We start from the raw sequence: 20,150 nt of genomic DNA on the forward strand, positions 1-20,150 counted from the left end.
TGGACTCTGTTCACAGCAGACCCAGGATTCTCGATCCTGTTCTCTGAACTCTGGACTCTGCATTCTTAACTCTGTATTCTGTGCTCTCACCTCAAGATTCTGTGCTATGGACTCTGGACTGTAGACTGTGGTCTCTGAGTTATGGGCTCTGGGTCTTGATTCTGGACTCTAAACTCTGGACGATGCACTCTGCACACTCTGGATTCTAGACTCCGGACTCTCTCCTCGGGACTCTGGGCTCTGGTCGATTAGTTATGGAATCTAAACTCTGGATTATCGAATCTGAACTCTGGATTCTGGACTCTAAAGTTTGATCTCACTATTTTGGGTTTGCGGCTTTGGACTTTTGGCTCTGGATTATGTGCTGAGGACTCTGGGCTCAGTATTTTGGGATAAAAACCCTAGACTCTGATATCTGGTCTCTGAGCTCTGGACTCTAGGTTTTGGACTCTGGGCACTGGCATCTGAACTCTGGGTTCTGCGCTCTGGACTTTGAACTCTGCACTCGGAACTCTGGATTCTGGACTCTGAGTTCTGTCTTCCGAACTGTGGGTTCTGATCGCTGCGCTATGGACTCTGGACTCTGCATTCTCGACACTGAACTCTGGATTCTGGACTCTAGACACACCTTTGTACTTTGGGTTAAGGACTCGCGATTCTGAAATCTTGTCTGTCTCCTCGGGACTCTGGAGTCTGGGTTCCCTGGTCGGGATTCTGGGTTCTGGTCACTGGGCTATGGACCCTGAATAAAAATACACAAAACAAATTCAGTTTGGACAAGGAAAAGATTATTTTTTTGAATAACTTTTTTTCCTTGAAAGTGCCCAACTTAAATTTTTTGACGGCAGGTAGAGAACATAATAACCTATCTTGGAACAAAATTTCATCCAAATCAAGGATGGGTTTTTTTTGTTAATAGACTTTAAATTTTTAAAATAGATGATGGGTCATCAATGTTTCAATCTTAAGCTAACATGGCTCTCACACAACATGAATAATGGTTTACGAGAATTGCCTTTCAGCTTTCAGTCTGATGTAACTACGTTTCCGACATCGCCTCGAAGTTCCGTGCCATTATGTCAATGTCGTCGGCGAAGCCAAGAAGCTGGACGGACTTCCTGAAGATCGTGCCACTCGTGTTTATCCCCGCTCTCCTTATTACACCTTCTGACGCAACGTTGAATAGCATTATCTTGCCGTAACCCTCTTTGAGATTCAAAGGGACTCGAGAGTGTCCCTGATACTCGAACAACGCACATCAACCGATCCATCGTCGCTTCGACTAATCGTGTTAGCTTATCCGGAAAACCGTATTTGTGCATTATCTGCCAAAGCTGATCTCGATCGATTGTGTCATATGCCGATTTGAAATCGATGAACCAATGATGTGTGGGCACGTTGTATTCGCGGCACTTCTGCAGAACCTGCCGAATCGCGAATAGTTGGTCCATGGTGGCGCGGGAACCCATGAATCCCGCTTGGTAGTTCCCCATGAACTCCCTTGCAAATGGTGACAATCTGCGGCAAAGAATTTGGGAGAGGACCTTGTAGGCGGCGCCAGGTAGTGTGATCGCGCGGTAGTTGCAGCAATCCAACTTGTCACCCTTTTTGTAGATTGGGCAAACGACACCCCCCATTCACTCTTCCGGAAGAATCTCCTCCTCCCAAATTTTGGCGATTACCCAGTGTAGCGCTCTAGCCAGTGTTTCACCACCGTATTTTAATAGCTCGCTGGGTAGTTGATCTACACCGGCAGCTTTGTTGTTTTTCAGCCGACCGATCTCCTCCTTGACTTCTTGGAGATCAGGGGCCTGTAGTCTCTCGTCTTCTGCGTGTGCTCCAAGATGCGTTGCCTACCGCCTTCGTCCTCTACTGCTTCACCGTTGAGGTGCTCGTCATAGTACTGCTTTCACCTCTCAATCACCTCACACTCGTTCGTAAGAAGGTTTCCGTCTAAGTCCCTGCACATATCGGCTTGCGCGAACTGTTCAGCTTCCGCGTAGAACTTCCGTCTGTCGTTTAGACGGTACAGTTGTGTCATAGCTTCGCGATCTCGTTCCTCCTGTTGGCGCTTCTTTCTCCGGAGGACCGAGGTTTGCCTGTTCCATGCTTGTTTGTATCGCTCCACATTCTGTCTCGTTCCGTGCTGCAACATACTCACCCATACTGAATTCTTCGGCGATATCAGAGAAGAATCGCCCGTCGATTAGAACGTGATCGGTTTGGTTTTCGGTTCGTTGGTCAGGTGGCTTTATGGATATCTTTGCGGGAGAAGAAGGTACTTCGGACTATCATGCCACGAGGGGCTGCGAAGTTCACGCATCGTTGGCCGTTGTCATTCGTTACGGTATGCAAGCTGTTCGGCCCGATTACCGGTCTAAACATTACCTTCCGTCCTACCTGAGCGTTCCTATCACCGTCGCGAATAGCGTTGCAAACAGCCGTCGTACACCTCCACCAGCTTCGCATAGAACGCTTCCTTCTCGTCGTCGGGTCTCCCATCGTGTGGGCAGTGTACGTTGATGAAGCTGTGGTTGAAGAAACGGCCTTTGATCCTCAACTTACACATCCTTACGTTGATCGGAGTCCATTCAACCACGCGTTGACGCATCTTTCCCAGCACTACAAATCCGGTTCCCAGCTCTCGTTGGTGGTGCCACAGCTCTGGTAGAAAGTAGCCGCCCGATGCCCGCCCTTTTGTCCTGTCAAGCAAAGTTCCTGCAGTGCTATGACTTTAAAGTTACGTGGTTGGAGTTCGTCGTAGATTATCCTGTCGAAAGCTGGAAAGCAGAGTCATCTGCAGTTCCATGGTCAGAGTTCGTATTCTCTTCTGCATTGTTCGTAACGGTTAGTTTTCCAGGGCGGCTTGTTGGGCCTTCCTTAACCCCTGTCTCGCCGGAGGACCATAGTGTCAGCTCTGTTTAGAGTCCCACGCTAACACGAGGACGATACAACAGCCGCCCCTAACATGGAGAACAGACGCCATTGATACAGTTCATACTCAGGTTGATTCATAGAATAAAGTAACCCCATTTATGTGGCGCATAGTCATAGAAGCTCACAGAATGTTGTCATCAAGAGAATTTAGTAACCATTCAACAACACTCCCTCGCTATAATGCTCTTTTTTATTTTCCAACTATGCCACACAGATCATGATGCAGCTGGAACTCCGTTCCAACATCCAAGATTGACAAATACGACCGACGACACACCGTGACGAAATGTAATTTTTATTCTTCAGACATTTGTCTCCCCTTCTGCCACACATATTCACTCTGTTGGAAGAAAAATTCCAGCATCCTCCGGAATCACCTTGTTTTCATTCCACTCGACTAAACTCGCACAAATGTTCGTCACGTATCCTTACACTCGTGTGTTCCGAGTGGGGCTGGCTGTAACTTGAGGGTGGACGAAAGAGCCCCGAGTTTACACTGATCCCCGCAATCAACTTTTCGACTCTCGAATTTAATTTCCTTGAACAGCAAATCTCATTTCCTTTTAAAGTAACGAATCGTTGGACGGGGTGAGACGGAGGTACACCGGCCGCTGCCACCAACACACACACACACACACATGTATGTGTGAAAATTAGATTTGCAGCTACTAGAGCTGCCGGTCGTTGCCGGAATGCGAGGCTGGGGCAATTCCTGAAAAATTGCTCCCATATTTTGCGGGCCAGGGCCAGAACTACGTGTTGCGTCGTTGACGAAAAAGGGTCAACAGTCAGGTTTCGGGGACAAACATTTTTTTGACGAACTAAATTACCCTTTGGATGCAGCCGCCGCCGCCAAGGCGGCTAAGTTCAAAGTATCACGTCTCTCTCTCTCTCTCTCTAGAAGGCAAAAGTAGGAAAATTGCTTCTGGGAAGTAAGGTTAAAAATTGACCCCCGCTTGTCGTCACCTGTTCGGCTCGGCTACAAAAGGCAGTGATTGAGTGGTGCCGGTGGCAGCAGCAAAGTCAAAGATTGGATATGTGTGAGTTATTTATTCCGAAACCGGGTGGGAAAACCGCGACCACAGATTGTTCGCACTTTGTTTAGGAAGCTGATTGAAGGCACTGAGCGGTTGTCTGAGCGGGTTGGTGGTACAGAGGCAGAGGCACGAAGAAGAAGAATGATGATGATGTTCAAAAATAGATCCCGATACGAGGTGTGTGTGTGTTTATTTGGTCGACCAAAGTGCGGTCCAAGTTGTGTTTCAAGAAGTATCAATTTGTAAGGTTCGAATGGCGTGAGAAATTCGCCTGTACGAATCAAATCATTGTCAGTCAATAAAATGAAACCACTGAGATAGAAACAGCAATCCCCTGTTCGGAGAATAAAGAAACGAAAAGTGCAAGTGTATCCAAATTGCATTCGGTTTTTTGTCCGTTCGGTGTTTGGAATTCCCTTCCTCCCAAAAGTAGTTAAAACGATTGTCGGTCGGTATGGTTTTGCAGGAAAATATGGCCAATGATTTTTCTGGGATTCGTATGGGGACAGGTCGGGCCGGGGGGCGGGGTGAATTACAACCTGATGGTCCGATGGAATGATTGGATTTTACGAGTGTTTCTCATTAAATCAATTTTCATCTGTTCCACAAATTGTTTGTTTATTTGAAACTGTTTGCAAGCTGTTTGAGTCGGATGGACGAGGGAGATTAAAGGCGATGAAAATTCTCGGTACAATTTATGAAACCGTTTCGGTTCGACTGACAGCAATTAACGGCTTGTTGTTGTTTGTTGATGCTGGGTTGATACGTGACTCAACGGATTGGATTGATGTGAGGTTTATGATTCAATAATTGACATGATTGTTATACATATACAAAGGCCTCTTTAATTTACGAAAACTGCGAGAAACTTTTCAATAACATTCGAGATAATTATTATCCCTAATTTCCATTCATTAACAAGGTGATTTTTTTTCAATGAAAGTTCTGATAAACTTGCAGCAAGGACTACCTTGAACAACATTTACTTGAAGGTAAAAAATTAGTAATTTGAAGTGCAAATCGTTTTAGGTGTGACTACGATATACACGTTCTGACAGAAAGTTGGCTTAATGATCGTATTAAGTCGGTACAGCATTCACGGTCGTGGTGGAGGAGTTTTGATTGCTATTTCTCATGCACTTGCCTCCTATACTGCAATTTGCAGACGAGACAGGCGAATGGTGCCCAGTAAAACACTTCTTTGGGCCAATTGTAGCGGGCCGTGATTCTGTATGTGATATTCATTGTACGGTTCAGGTATGTGCGGGCGTAGGGACCCGCGATAGCGTGTATCATCGCGAAGGGTTCGAGCATTTGTACGTGAATGTGTTCGTGTACGTTTTATAACCGTGTGCCTTTCGCATATTCGTGTGTGTTCTAGAATGATCGCGCGCGGACCGTGAATCTGATACTTATTTTTTCGTGTACGGTTCAGATTCTAGAAGAAAGTGGGTTCTTCCATATCACTAGAGTTCCCAGTCACGTCGCAGTAGAACGTGTGGTCTAGTGGATATGAGCTTTATTTTTTTATTGGTCCAACTGGATGTATGAACCTAAGTTGCTAGAATGAAGAGTAAAGATTTCCGGACGTGACCGATTCATGATCTCGCGCGTTTGCAGGTTCGCGTTTGATACCGCGTTTGTAACAGTATATGTACTAAAACGTTCACGTAATTACCGGAGTGTTATCAAGTATGCGCGATCGCGGGCATAGGTGTGCGTGGATGATCGGCTTAAGGCTTAATGCCTTAAGCGTTCGTATGTCGACGTGTTTGTTGCGTATGCTCGCGTGTATGTGACTTCGCTTGTATAAATTCGATTTTGAAGCGCTGCGGCCATTCGCATATTCACGGATCGGCATTCATTTAGTTTTCGGTGTACGGATCACATTCTGACAGGGAGTGAATTACCTCATGTCACTATAGTTCCCGGTCATGTCGCCATTGAACGTTTTGTCTAGTGGATATGGGAGTTATATTTTCTCAATTTTTCAATTTTATTTTGATTAATTAATATAGACCTAGACTGTTGGTACCGAAGATAGAGACTTCCGGACGATCCCGGCTCATGATGGTGCGAGCACGGGAGTTTGTAGGTTGACGCTTGAGATCGCGTTGGTAAGTTTATGAGTGCTGAGACGTTCACCTTATCAACGGGGTGTAATCATGTTTACGAGTTCGTGGGCGTAGGTTGCTTGGAAAATCGCGAGGGGCTCTAACGTTTGTATGCTGACGTGATTTTGTAACATATTTGCGTGTGTTCCTGATAAGTCGCGCGAACCGTGAGTCTGACATCAAATTTTCGGTGTGAGGTTAAAACTTTGACAGAGATTGGGATCCCTTATATCGATGGGGTTCCCGGTCTTGTCGCCATGAGACGTGTTGTCTAATTTTCTTAATTGGTCCAGCTGAAGGCATGGATCCAGGCTTCTAGGATCAAGGACAGACTGCTGGACGTCATCGATTCGTAATCGCGTGCGCGAGGGCATTTTTGTAGGTTCACGCTTGAGACCGCGTTTGAGAATGTGTGAGTGTTAAGACGTTCACTATCACCATCTTTACTGATCCAGCTGAAGGCGGGTGTAGAATGGCAATATAGGACTCTAAAAGAAGAAATAAAAGACAACATATGAGACGTAATAGGTTAGACAGGTACAATATACAGCTGAAGTTATGATCATCACATGAGAGACATACATTAGTACTTCAAACTCTACCAATACTTGAATAGCCAACCACCACACATAGCACATCCTTTCTCAATTCTCTATTTGTTACTGGTTGATTGTTAGTTATGAGCGGGTAAATAAAAGAAAGGTATAGAACAGAAAAAAAGCTCATATCAGCCCTCCCGGCCTCCTCGATACACCACTATTGAGGCGTATTGTAATCAACATCTTAAAGCGGGCTTTTTATATAAATCAAATCCTGAGTAGTCATTATGATTGGTGGATTATTAACACTGAGAACTGATTAACCTCTAGTAGTAGAACTTGGTGCAAATAGAAACTAAAAAGAGCGAATGTCCTTATATTTAGATAACTCTATAGAATCTGTGGCTTGATGATGTTTACAAAACCGTCTATTCCATCAACCTGCGAGAGGGAATAAACCTCGTATTGATGAAGCTATTTGTGTTTCCAAAAACTAGCTCACACCAAAAATGTACATGGCGTTAGATTCGAACGTTTGGTTGTGATACTGTGGTTGTTTCTTGGCCATGTTTAGATGTTCAGTCCACCTTCTACTTCCACCGGAGTCACCGGACCTTCAATCGAGCAAAGTGAACGATAACTACCAGCCTCTTTCGATCTAGCGTGCATTTTCTCGAGAACAAAGGAAACATTGAATTTTTTTCTGCCATCATGAGTAGAGATGACGAAAAATCTCTGCTCCTACCCAACCTTCAGTATCATCATCTCCGCAATGCAGTATTAATAACGACTTGTTTTTTAGAACAACTTAAAACATGTCGTTGATAGAGACAAAGTTGGAATTAAGATTACCGTACATATAGAAAGTGACAATATAGAGGTAAGGCTTCGTGACCTATCGCCGTGTACCCCTCCTGAGCTAATTGCAAAATATATGTCGCAAAACGGAGAAGCATAATCCGTTACACCTGATAAAGCCTCTTCCCGGGTATTCGTAACGATATTCTTTTGGTAAGGATTCTGGTCGAAATGCCGGAGCCACAAACGGTTTATAGCAGCTGGCTGTTCAGATCATAATGACAACCGCAAATGCAGCATCCAGCATTCCAAAATCAACTGAAAGCAACATCGGCGAGGAAGCTAATAACAGTGGTCACTGGTGTAAGGAGCCGGTACGAAAACGATGACGATGCTGACATGAAAGACACGATGAAATTAAATGACCCCAATAACGCAGTAGGCGAACAGACAAACGCTTTCCCGCCGCGAAAGAAGGTCACCGTGCGCAAAGTTACGTGGATGAGATCCAACGGAGAATCAATACTATTTGTTTATTTTTTTACATATTGTAAACGTATCAAGGATCCATGGCTCCGTTTAGCTACCGCTTGTGAGCCGTACCAAATAAACGAATTAAATATCCTAGTTGCTACTCCGTGATTGACCAAAACTAGCGGAATTGCGCACGACTGGTTCGATGACGAATGTAAGCAGTTAATAGAGGAGAAGAATGCAGCACGGGCGAGGATGCTGCAGCTTGGAACGAGACAGAATGTGGAGCGATACAAACAACATGGAACAGGCGAACCTCGATCCTCCAGAGAAAGAAGCGCCAATAGGAGGAACGAGATCGCGAAGCTATGGCACAACTGTACCACGTAAACGACACACGGAAGGTCTACGAGAAGCTGAACAGTTTGCGCAATGGCTACGTTCTGCAAGCCGATATGCGCAGGGACTTAGACGGCAATCTTCTTACGAACGAGTGTGAGGTGATTGAGAGGTGGAAGCAGTACTATGACGAGCACCTCAACGGTGAAGCAGCAGAGGACGAAGGCGGGGTACGGCAACGGATCTTGGAGCACGCGCAGAAGATGATAGGCTGCCGGCCCCTGATCTCCAAGAAGTCAAGGAGGAGATCGGTCGGCTGAAAAACAACAAAGCTGCCGGTGTAGATCCGCGAGCGAGCTATTAAAATACGGTGGTGAAACACCGGCTAGAGCGCTCCACTGGGTAATCGCCAAAATTTGGGAGGAGGAGATTCTTCCGGAAGAGTGGATGGGTGACAAGTTGGATTGCTGCAACTACCGCGCGATCACACTAGTTAGCGCCGCCTACAAGGTCCTCTCCCAAATTCTTTGCTGCCGATTGTAACCATTTGCAGGGGAGTTCGTGGTGCACTACCAAGCGGGATTCATGGGTTCCCGCGCCACCACGGACTAAATATTCGCGATTCGGCAGGTTCTGCAGAAGTGTCGCGAATACAACGTGCCAACACATCATTGGTTCATCGATTTCAAATCGGCATATGATGCAATCGATCGAGATCACCTATGGCAGATAATGCGCGAGTACGGTTTTCCCGATAAGATAACACGATTAGTCAAAGCAACGATGGATCGGGTGATGTGCATTGTTCGAGTATCAGGACACTCTCGAGTCCCTTTGAATCTCGAAGAGGGTTACGGCAAGGTGATGGTCTATCGTGCCTGCTATTCAACGTTGCGTTAGAAGGTGTAATAAGGAGAGCGGGGATAAACACGAGTGGCACGATCTTCCGGAAGTCCGTCCAGCTTCTTGGCTTCGCCGACAACATTGACATAATGGCACGGAACTTTGAGGCGATGTCGGAAACATACATCATACTGAAGGCTGAAGCCAGCAGGATTGGACTTGCCATGAACGTTTCGAAGACAAAATACATGAGAGGAAGAGGTTCTAGAGACGAATGGTCGACGAATTGGTGTATTTGGGCTCACTGGTAACCGCCGCCGACAATGATACGAGCAGAGAAATTCAGAGACTGATCTTGGTGGGAAATCGTACCTACTTTGGACTCCGGAGGACGCTTCGATCGAACAAAATTCACCCGCCGCACAATGTTGATTATCTACAAAACTCTGATTAGACCGGTAGTCCTCTACAGCCACGAGACCTGGACTATGCTCGTGGAGGACCAACGCGCCCTTGGAGTTTTCGAACGTAAGGTGTTGCGTACCATCTACGGTGGCGTGCAGATTGAAGACGGAACGTGGCGCAGCTTCTGGAAGAACCATCCATCGCGCATACCGTAAAAATGGGACGTTTGCGGTGGGCTGGACACGTCATAAGAATATCGGAAGACGACCCGGTGAAGATGATTCTTGAGGGCGACCCTACAGGAACAAGAAGACGGGGCGACAGCGAGCACGGTGGATCGACCCGATAGAGGAAGACATGCGGACCCTTCGAAGACTGCGAGGCTGGCGACAAGCAGCAATGAACCGAGTCGAGTGGAGACGGCTTCTGCATACAGTAAGAGACAACAAGGCTCTAGCTTGAACGGTAAGTAAGCAAGTAAGGAGTTGCGCAAAGGATCAGCGAATGGAACCTGGAAGTGGCTATCCATCCTCAGTGTGCACTTTTGGAGAGCTCTATACTTTGCAATGCCAATAACGGCGCCGGCCACGTCTATATTCAATTTGAAAAGTGGAACGATACATCTAACTCTCAGAGGCATTATCATGTGTTTATTGCTCTGGGCAGCCGGCTGCCTAGAAATTATTGTTGATTTAACATTTGCTGAATTAAATGCCAATTGTATTCATTTCACTAACTAGAGACTGCACAGCTGGAGTGTTCGAAAAACTTGGCTACTTCATCAAGCAATACCTAATATGGTCACCTAAAGGGGTTTCTCAAGTGCAGTGTTGGCGGTGACACTGTTCGTTATCGGAAATGAATTCTCTCTGCAATGGACGACATTGTGATGGGAGTTATTGGAAAACGACCGGCCGCGTCAACGGCGTTAATCAATTTACACCGAAAAATTTTAATGTGACTATAGATCAATAGTATTCCTTTCGAACTTCCGTCAACTGACAAATAAACTCTTCACTTCACTTCCACACGGCAAGTTTACGTTACCCAAAGTATTACAGGAGTATAGCATTGGACCATAACATAGCGCTGATCCACAGTCGCCTTGTACGGCCTTGCAGTGATTAGCCACAATTGGGAGGGCTTCGTTGACACACTGGCACCACTGTATCATGGAGGGCTTCGACTGGAAAATCTGATGTCTAGCATCGCTTGTATCGAAGCAGACATCTTCTCCTCTCGGTGGCTGGCTCTGCTGATAAGCCCCGATTCAAACGGTACCCATAAATTTCGAACGCTCCATTTGGGATTTTTCCGGTTCTTCACGAAGTACAATCATGTCTATGTTTTCAATCTGGAAGTCGAAATCGATGGCGTGGTCGCCGATGATAGTTTGATGTGCGAGCGTCAGCTGTAGTACCGGTACCCCTTACCTCAGCCAATGAAAATATTTTATTGCATGCGTGGGATTCCTCTTGCACAAGGTCCGTTTCTCTGCTAATGCGTTTCTACCTCGTGTCATAAACTCTTTTAATTACAAACAGTTGGGCCTCACCCAGGTCCATTGTGGAATGTACTGCAGCAAGAATGCTGAAAAGTATCTTTACTGTGGGAAGAATCTGCATGATCTCTCGACATATTCCGCACACAAACTACGCGGAGGTGTTTTAAAACGTTTCCTAAGATAGGGCTCAAGTGATCTTTTACAGAAATACTAAAGAAAACTACCCCAGCATCTTCCGCGAACCTCTAAGCTCTATCGTCATGTGATGAGGGCGAATCTGATGACCCACAAGTGGCAGCATTAACGGAGTGCTTAGAAGTTATAGGAAGAGAAGAAACAATTCTTCTACATGAAGATTTATACATAAGAATATTCCAGTTGCCTGTCGACCAAAAGTGCGTTCGGATGGACATGCCGCGCGAAACTCCGCGCTGTTGCAAAAGAATCCTACCGAGTGTTTTCGCCGATTAATTATTGCCGAAGAAACCTGATTCCATCACCATACTACGGAGACTAAACAACAGTCAATGCAATGGATAAAAGTGGGAAGAACCAGCTCCGAAAAAGGGAAAGGTCGTCGTAGGATGTGTAATGACTTTTTTCACAGCGTCCCAGCGTATATAGACGATGACACTATTGAAGTAATGCTACATGACCTTGCATAACATGTCAATAACACAACACATGTCAAAATACGGGGAAGTGGATACCGTCAAGGAAGATACTTGGAGGAACTTCTTCCTACGTCTCCAGAAAGGCGTTCGTGTAGTGAGGACGCATCCGACAAAATCTATCTCCTCCTACCTGACTATTCAAAAAACGATTGCACTAAGAAAGAGATAGGGTGATGAGCCTATTTGCGCCATGGTTCTATTATCACCCTACCCATTTGAAGCCGTTGGTTAGAGCAGTGTCTGCCATCTTTGTTCAACGCATTGAGTCAAATGGTAGCGCAACAATAGGGGCACTCGATTCGAGTTTTCATTGTGCTCAAACACGAGAATTTTACTGTTTTCAACGCATTTGTGTGTTTTATATTGGTTCTTAACAACGAAGCAAAGCGGTTGATGTCAATTTTTACGCATTCCATTGATTGTAGGGCAAGAAATTACCGAATTAGTGAAGCACCTTGCTTAGTATGGTGAAAATAGGCTCATCACCCTACGTGGAAAAACGGAGACATAGTTTTGAGACTCAACTAGTTGGATTTTTGCACATCGTAACGTATAACCTAAGCTCTCGATGATTCTAACTTACTCAACAGAGGGTACTAGTGGACAATAAAAGGGTGTATCCGATGGAAAGTATAGTAAAAATCGTAGCTTTGAAGAATCGAAGATATCTTTGATTTTATCAGAACATTGGTCACTCACCCAGGGCAGGTCCCTACGTGCCAATCCTGTGATGATCAGCCGCTACACTACGAAAAAGCTTGTGCAGAGGTTGGTAAGAAAAGTCCATCTGTTACGACCAAGACCGGTACACAAACGCTGCATGATAAACAAAGACCGGTTGCTAAACCAACAACTGCGAATCAGGCAGTAACAAATACTAATTACACAACGATCGTGCCCAGTACCACTAAATGAACTGCCACTACTAACAGCGAAGTAACAACGATTGCGCCAAATATCTCCAAACCAACAACCAACACCACCAATCATGAAACAAGAAATGCATTAGAACATCCGATCGTGACAGCATGAAAGCAGTACCTATGACGACATAGAAGGGAACGACTACTCGAGAAAAGACAGACGGACTTCGATCATTTTGATGTCACCTTCAATGTGGTGACATGTCGTAATCCTAAATCTACAAACTAGGACCTCTTTTTGGAAAACTTGGCGACTAAATTTCATGGATATTTTCCAACAATTAGTCAACTAGACGACTTAGATGACGTCGTGGATACGACAAACTCATTCATATTAGCATCCTACGAAGAAGCTTGTCCACTTCGTACTGTTAAATCGACTAGGGGAACCCCTTGGTGGAGGGCTGAGCTTGAAAGAATGAAGAAAGTTATGAGAAGAGCTTGGAACCGGCGTCAGCGTGATGACTCCAGGGCTTTCAGGTCAGCTCGTAGTGCATATAAGAAATGTCTTAGATCTGCAGAACGGGTTGGCTGGCAAAGCCTATACACTAATGTCTCTAGTCTGAACGAGGCTAGCAGATTAAATAAAATTCTCTCCAAATCGAATGATTTTCAGATGAACTCCTTAAAAACCAGAGATGGTGTTTATGTGACGGACGAAAAAGATGTTCTTAATTGTCTCTTCGACACACACACTTTCCAGGTTGTATCGATCCGGAGTTGAACAATGTTCACAGATCTCATTCTGGTGATTCGGACTCGTGGGCGTTAGCACGCACATTGGTCTCCACTGAATCGGTCAAGTGGGCAGTTGACAGCTTTGCTCCATACAAATCACCCGGAAAAGATGGAATACTTCCCGTGCTACTGCAAAAGGGATTTGATATTCTTAAACATGTCTTGAAAAAGATTTTACTTTCCAGTCTTGCTACCGGGTATATCCCGAAAGCATGGCGAGAAATAACTGTTAGATTTATTCCCAAAGGGGGGCGCTCAAGCTATGAAGAAGCCAAGAGTTTTAGGCCTATCAGCTTAAGTTCTTTTCTTCTGAAAGCTTTGGAACGGATAATCGATCATCACATCAGGAACGTTAGTTTAGTTGAATATCCACTGCACAAAATGCAACATGCATATCAGTGTGGGAAATCATGCATATCAGTGTGGGAAATTCACGATGTTGTTTACAACATTGAGAAAGCCTTCTCGCTCAAGCAATCTAGCTTGGGTGTATTCCTAGATATTGAGGGTGCTTTTGACAATGTGTCCTTCCAGTCTATTCTGGAAGCGACGCGCGGTCATGGGATACCTGCATGTATCTCAGGTTGGATAAACGCAATGCTTAGTAACCGCATACTTTGCTCGTCACTGCGACAGGCTGAGATACGGAAGTTGAGTATTTGCGGTTGTCCTCAGGGCGGCGTTCTGTCACCTTTGTTATGGAACTTAGTAGCTGACGGCTTGTTGAAGAAACTCAATGAGCTTGGATTTCCAACCTACGGGTTTGCTGACGATTACCAAATACTAATTACTGGATTTTGCATCGGAACAATCTTTGACTTAATGCAACAGGCATTAAGAGCCGTCGAACAGTGGTGTCGACAAGTTAAACTATCAGTTAACCCAAGCAAAACTTCAATGGTTCTTTTCACGAAGAAGCGAATAACAACCGGGGTTCGTCCCTTGCAGTTCTTTAATTCTGAGCTACTGTGTGCAGATCAAGTCAAATACGTTGGAGTCATATTGGATTCCAAACTGAATTGGTCTGCTCACATTGAGTTCAGAGTCAAGAAAGCGTGCATGGCTTTCGGGCAGTGCAGACGAACTTTTGGGGTCTAAAACCTAAATACATCTATTGGATTTACACGACAATTGTACGTCCAATACTGTCATACGGATGCCTTGTGTGGTGGCAGAGGGGAGAGGTGGTGACAGTCCAGTCAAAGCTAAACCATCTGCAAAGAATGGCGCTCATGGCGTTGACTGGTGCTTTCACCACGACTCCGACTGCTGCTCTTGACGCACTTTTAAATATCAAACCATTACACATACACTTAAAACAAGAAGCACTATCATGTGCATACAGACTGCAGGTTACTGGGCTTTGGAACAGTAATCATGTTGATCTTGCTACTAGTCATACACGATTGTGGTCACAAATGGATACATGGGGTGAAGATATTCTTGCTCCCAGCGATATTACACTCACTTGTAGTTTTCCTTACAGGACATTCCATGTGAAGATTCCCTCTCGAGAGGAGTGGTTGTCTGGCTTTATGGAAAGACAACAACAAACGCAAGTAGCCTGTTACACTGACGGTTCTCTGATGGAGGGACGTGCCGGTGCTGGTGTCTACTGTCGTGAAATGAGATTGGAACAATCTCACTCACTAGGTAGATACTGTACTGTATTCCAAGCAGAAATCTTTGCGATTATGTGCGGGGTGCAATCGGCCCTTCAACTGAGTTTGTCCGGCAGAGTTATAAACTTCTGCTCCGATAGTCAGGCTGCAATCAAGGCCCTTAGCTCAGACAAATCCCGGTCCAAGCTAGTGATCGCGTGCCGAACCCAAATCGAAGAACTAAGCATTGTCAACACTATCTACCTTGTCTGGGTGCCCGGACATTGCGGTATTACTGGAAATGAATGGGCTGACGAATTGGCCAGGGCAGGTTCAGCGATTGACTTCGTTGGTCCTGAGCCCGCGCTGCCAATTTCGACAAGTTGGATACGGAAAAAATACGGTCCGGGGTTCGTCCAAGCACCGCCATTATTGGAGAAATCTACAAACGTGTCGCCAAACAAAGGCGTTTCTAGAACAACCATGCCCAGTGGTTTCGAAAAATCTCTTACATTTTTCGAAGCTCCACTGCGGCATGCTGACCAGGGCTTTAACCGGCCACTGCAAACTCAATTATCACATGGCAACTATTCAGCGCGCTGAGTCTTTTTCATGTGATCTTTGTGAATCCGACTACGGAACCTCATATCATCTGATATGCAACTGTCCAGCGGTAGCGCAATTGCGATTTCGAGTCTTCAGCCGTCCTTATATAGACGAAACCATGTTTGGTCGACTGAAACTCAGAGACATACTAAAGTTTCTTATCCAATGTGGTAAAGAGCTTTAGGCTTATTCGCAGGCAAGTTGAACTACTTGTGAGTTTAACTTACCTGTTGTTTATTTTTGTTTTGTGCTGTTATTTTTCCTACCCTTCCAATTCTACTTCCCCACACGTCCTTGTCCTTTCCTTCCGCTCAGGAAATGATGAAAACACACGGCAAGGCACAAATCCCCGACTATGTACGGGGAACGTGCCATTTGAGCCAATATATTCTGATTCCTGATTCCTGACCCCCCAATCCGTGAAGGACAACGCAGCTAATGCATCACCGTCAAGAAAAAGGGGTCTCAGATACACAGTCACTTTGTGTTCTTTTTATTTTGACATCTTGTAAAACATAAAAGATCCACGGCTCAGTTATGCCAACGTATTGTGCCGTGTCGAATGAATTAGAGAACGAAAAAAATTGAAGGATATTTTATCAGATCTATATTTTGAAAAATAAGTTTGAGATTTGTTTGAGCCTAATGTAACCTAAATTTAACGGAAAAATTTCTCCTCCTCGATGTTGGCAACACTGCTTGTTCATCTATTATGTCCATCCGTGTTCCCCTTGATACCGTCAATATCCATTCAAATTTTTACTTTAAATAGATACTACTAGAGAATAGAAACAGAAAACGTACTCTAAAAAAAAATTAACTCTGTAGCAAGGCTAGACTAATCCACCTAACTTACTCCAAACCGTTCAATGGTAATTGTTTCCATCAGTCCACACCTGTGTGCTGAGTCGACCAAAACAAAAAAAAACGCCACACAAACGATTCGCATATGCTCAATCGGAGAAGCCGAATAACTCTCGATTCTCAGACATCACGCCGAACTGATCCTTCTTCAGCAGAGCGATGCCGGTACACACCGTACACACGATCACGCATCCATGTAGGCGGGTCAAGAAAAATCCGTCCGTCTCAGGGAGTTTTTTTCCTTCTCATTTGGATTTCCACTTTACGATTCTTCGAGTTTTTTCTCTGCCCAGGCGGCAGCAGCAGCTGCCGCCGACCGAGTCCATTCATTCACTCGCGAGCAGCAGTTTTCATTTTTCGGTTCGCGTAACCACAGCGTTTTCCCGCGATTTCGTGATCGGTGGTACAACGGTATCGGCGAAGCAGCAGCATACGTAACTTGCCGGAAAATTTGACAGATTTTTTCTTCTCTCTCGTGATATGAGTGGTGAAATGTGATAACACAGTTCGAAGCTACTACATATACATTCGGTAAGCGGTTCCCGTCGAGAAATGGCAACATCGCGGTTTGTCACTCTACCTCCTGTCAGTTTTTTTTATTTTCTGTTTGTTGATGGGTGCAAATTGAATATTTATGACGGTGATCCTCAAATTAAATTCCGTGAGAGTATAAAGACTCGTTCCCATTTTATTTTATGATAAAAAATACGCATACGTTGAGTTGATTTACGCTTTGTCTTTCTCTATATATAAATTTTCCGATCAGTTCGAATATTAATTCCAGCTACTATAGAACAGAACCGGGGCAGTACACTAATAATAATATGGGAATATAATCGTATTACCGGCTTTTCGGTCGGATGGCCGAGTGATTGAAATTGATTTCAATTGAAGTCTCTTTTCCGTTTCTTTTTTTTTTGTTTGCAGGATAACGACAATTGTGGCAGCGGTGGTGCGGTCAACCGGGACGACAGTATGTCCCATTATTTAAGGTTAGTTGAGCATTGGTGTTTTGTTTCTTTGTGACCGTGACAGGCTGGCGGGCGATACGTGTAAACTTGTGACTGCGTTCTCGGGAATTGGAGGAAAAAATAGATCGGTCATCACGGCGTGAAGTAGGAGATTGCAAGCCAACAGTTTATTTGAGATAGATTTAATATTTTTGTTTTTAAGATTTTCGTACGGTGATCTTTGACTGGGAATTCGGGTCATGCTTACTTTCTGTTTTTGGCTGGAAAAATTTCTTCGGTTCACAGATTATATCCTTGAACTCTTAAGGTTTTATTGGTTTTAGTATCATGAAAAAATAGGTCATCTAGCATGAATTTTGCCGCTAGTATGCGGTACGATTTTCGACTTCCAGCAATCGGTATATGGTGCTTGCATGCAAACTTGGGTACAATGATTGTTTACGTTTGCAAACTTGTGTATGATTGCGATTTTAACGCATTTTTATTGGAATGTTTACACAGTTCTTACAGAAAAAAAATTCTTTTCTGAACACAACAATATACACTGTTGGAGTATAACTATTTTTGCAACAAATCATTTCGATGCAATTCAACAAACAATGCGTCCTTGCAAATTGCAAAATTATCGCCCAACTTTGTTTCCAAATCCAACGCACTGAAGCACACTGCTCTCGAAACCGAATCGGAAACTCACAAGCACAAAATGCAACAAAAAATGCCACAATCGAATTCGCTTACATTGAAGTGTGGTGTGAAATTTTTCGTGCCTCTCGGGAAACCTTGATGACACTTGAAATGAAACAAACAAACAAACGTTTGCTTTCGCTGTTTCCACCACCATATCCTGTCCTCCCGCGCGGCCAGCACTGAACACGGTGCCGGGAATGAAATCAAGGATTTTTGATTCCCGCCCGCTGGAACGGGTTGGTGATGCGGAGCGAAATCAAGCCTGCCAGTGAGTGTGAAATTGAACGATGGTGATGATTGCACACCTGTGGGAATGGTCATCTACAGCTGGATGACTCTATTGTTCATATTGAAAATGTTGATAGGTTGAGTAATTTTTTGGCTTTGTGATAACTTCAATATAACTATTTTGGCTCTTCCAATGCACCCTTAGAGTTATCCTTGTGATCGACATCGCATGTGGAAGAAATTCCCTGATCGCAACGGTAGCGATCATCTACCTATCATAATTACTATTGCTAATGGTTCAGGGCCACGGGAAAACGCGAAATAATAATTGGAAGAGCTGCGTTTCTACAATGTTCGACAGAATCGTGTCCACAAAAAAATTTCCTCCGGGGGAAGCGTGCGGGTTTTTGGATGACTTGATTCTCCACACCGCGGTTCTAGCTTAGACTAAACATACACGTGTACACGGAGAATGCCTCCAGGTATAAAAATTCCTAAAGGTAGGAACGTCTGTCGACTTCAGGAAATATGCGACATTAGAAATAAAAACAATGACAGCTGGATGACAGCCAAAAAACGCGGTTATTGGCGCCGGTTCGTCGATGTCCTATCAAGAGAAACATCAATAAGCACTTTTTGGAACAATGTCCGACGTATGTAAAACGGAAGCCGTGTGGTGTCCGGCGGGCTGAAATCTTTTTGCACTATTTCAACCAAGAATAGAACCTCTGGGAACTGCTCCCATGTCGTAAGAGGCGACTAACAACATGCTAGGAGTTCCTAGGCCGAGGTTTTGCTCCGTACCGAAGACTTAATCTGGACGGACCTTAAGGTTTTCCATATTACCCTCTTTCCAGTCTGTATTTAGTGAATCACTGACATATACTCACCTTTTCTGATTCGCCTTTCTTGATTGTGTACCAACGTTTTAAGTTTCTTCTGGCGGTTGTATATTAGCCGTAAATGACGAAATCTAATTCTACACTAAGTAACAGAATATATTAATATACCGGCACTTCCACGCCAAGGTTTAACTTCCAAAGCTTTGGTTTAAAAACCGTTTTTAAAAAATGGAAACTTTCATGTAGGAAATTTATTGAATTGGCCTAAGATGGAGCTGTCGAATTTCACAAAAAGCTTTTTATGTTGCAAGTGATCTGTAGTTGTGTTAAATTAGGTATTTTTCTATTATATTTGAAACCGTCTACCGACAAATCTACATTTACGAATACCTCCAAAAGTGACTTCTTGAGGTCTCATGAAGGCCTGACACTAGCTTTATGATACTTTTGCTTTTCTAAACAGTAATAAAAATCTCAACATTCAAGAACTTCACTTTGTCAGAAAATGTAGGGCCATCGGAAGCTAAAACTTCGTAAAATCGCACTCCTGGTCCTTTTTTCAGTGCAGTACTCTACGTCACTCGTTCAAATTTGCACCGCTCTTATGGTAGTCGGTATTTGCTAGTATTACTGTTCTCCCATCCATTCTGGTAGTCAAACGGTGGGATAGCAAAATTCTTACAAGTTTCCTATCTCATGCCTCCACGCGAGTCTAAGTCTATTGATGACATTTGGTCCTTAGACCGCAGAATGAGAGGGTGCGAACAGAATGAGAGGGTGCGAACAGATCTAGTCGAGAAAACATTGCCGTAAAAATGAATAGTTGATCGGAAATTAGCCCCAATACGACTAATCTGACTAGTATCTATGAACACGGGTCAATACGTATTGAAAATTCGCCGCGTCTGTTTTTATGAACCTAATTTAAAGCTCCGTTATTGCTAACAAGCCCGTGCATCAGGTTAACAATCCTTTATATTTCCCTTCAGTGTTCGGTTTTATCGCCCGTATACTTGTATTCCACAA

General features: G+C 44.4%; 2 protein-coding genes across 3 annotated transcripts in view; one reads left to right on the forward strand and one right to left on the reverse strand.

Annotated features, from left to right (window-relative positions):
• Positions 1 to 20,150, reverse strand: part of LOC131684730 (uncharacterized) — a 654,472-nt gene that overhangs the window by 307,436 nt on the left and 326,886 nt on the right. The gene's annotated exons all lie outside the window — the stretch shown is intronic.
• The window catches only part of LOC131684750 (uncharacterized), a 130,910-nt gene that overhangs the window by 55,247 nt on the left and 55,513 nt on the right, over positions 1 to 20,150 (forward strand). The window contains exon 3 of the mRNA XM_058967881.1: positions 17,324 to 17,388. Coding sequence (XP_058823864.1) covers positions 17,324 to 17,388 — 65 coding nt within the window. The remainder of the gene's footprint in view (positions 1 to 17,323; positions 17,389 to 20,150) is intronic.

Source organism: Topomyia yanbarensis, chromosome 1 (genome assembly GCF_030247195.1).
Source record: "Topomyia yanbarensis strain Yona2022 chromosome 1, ASM3024719v1, whole genome shotgun sequence".
NCBI lineage: Eukaryota > Metazoa > Arthropoda > Insecta > Diptera > Culicidae > Topomyia > Topomyia yanbarensis.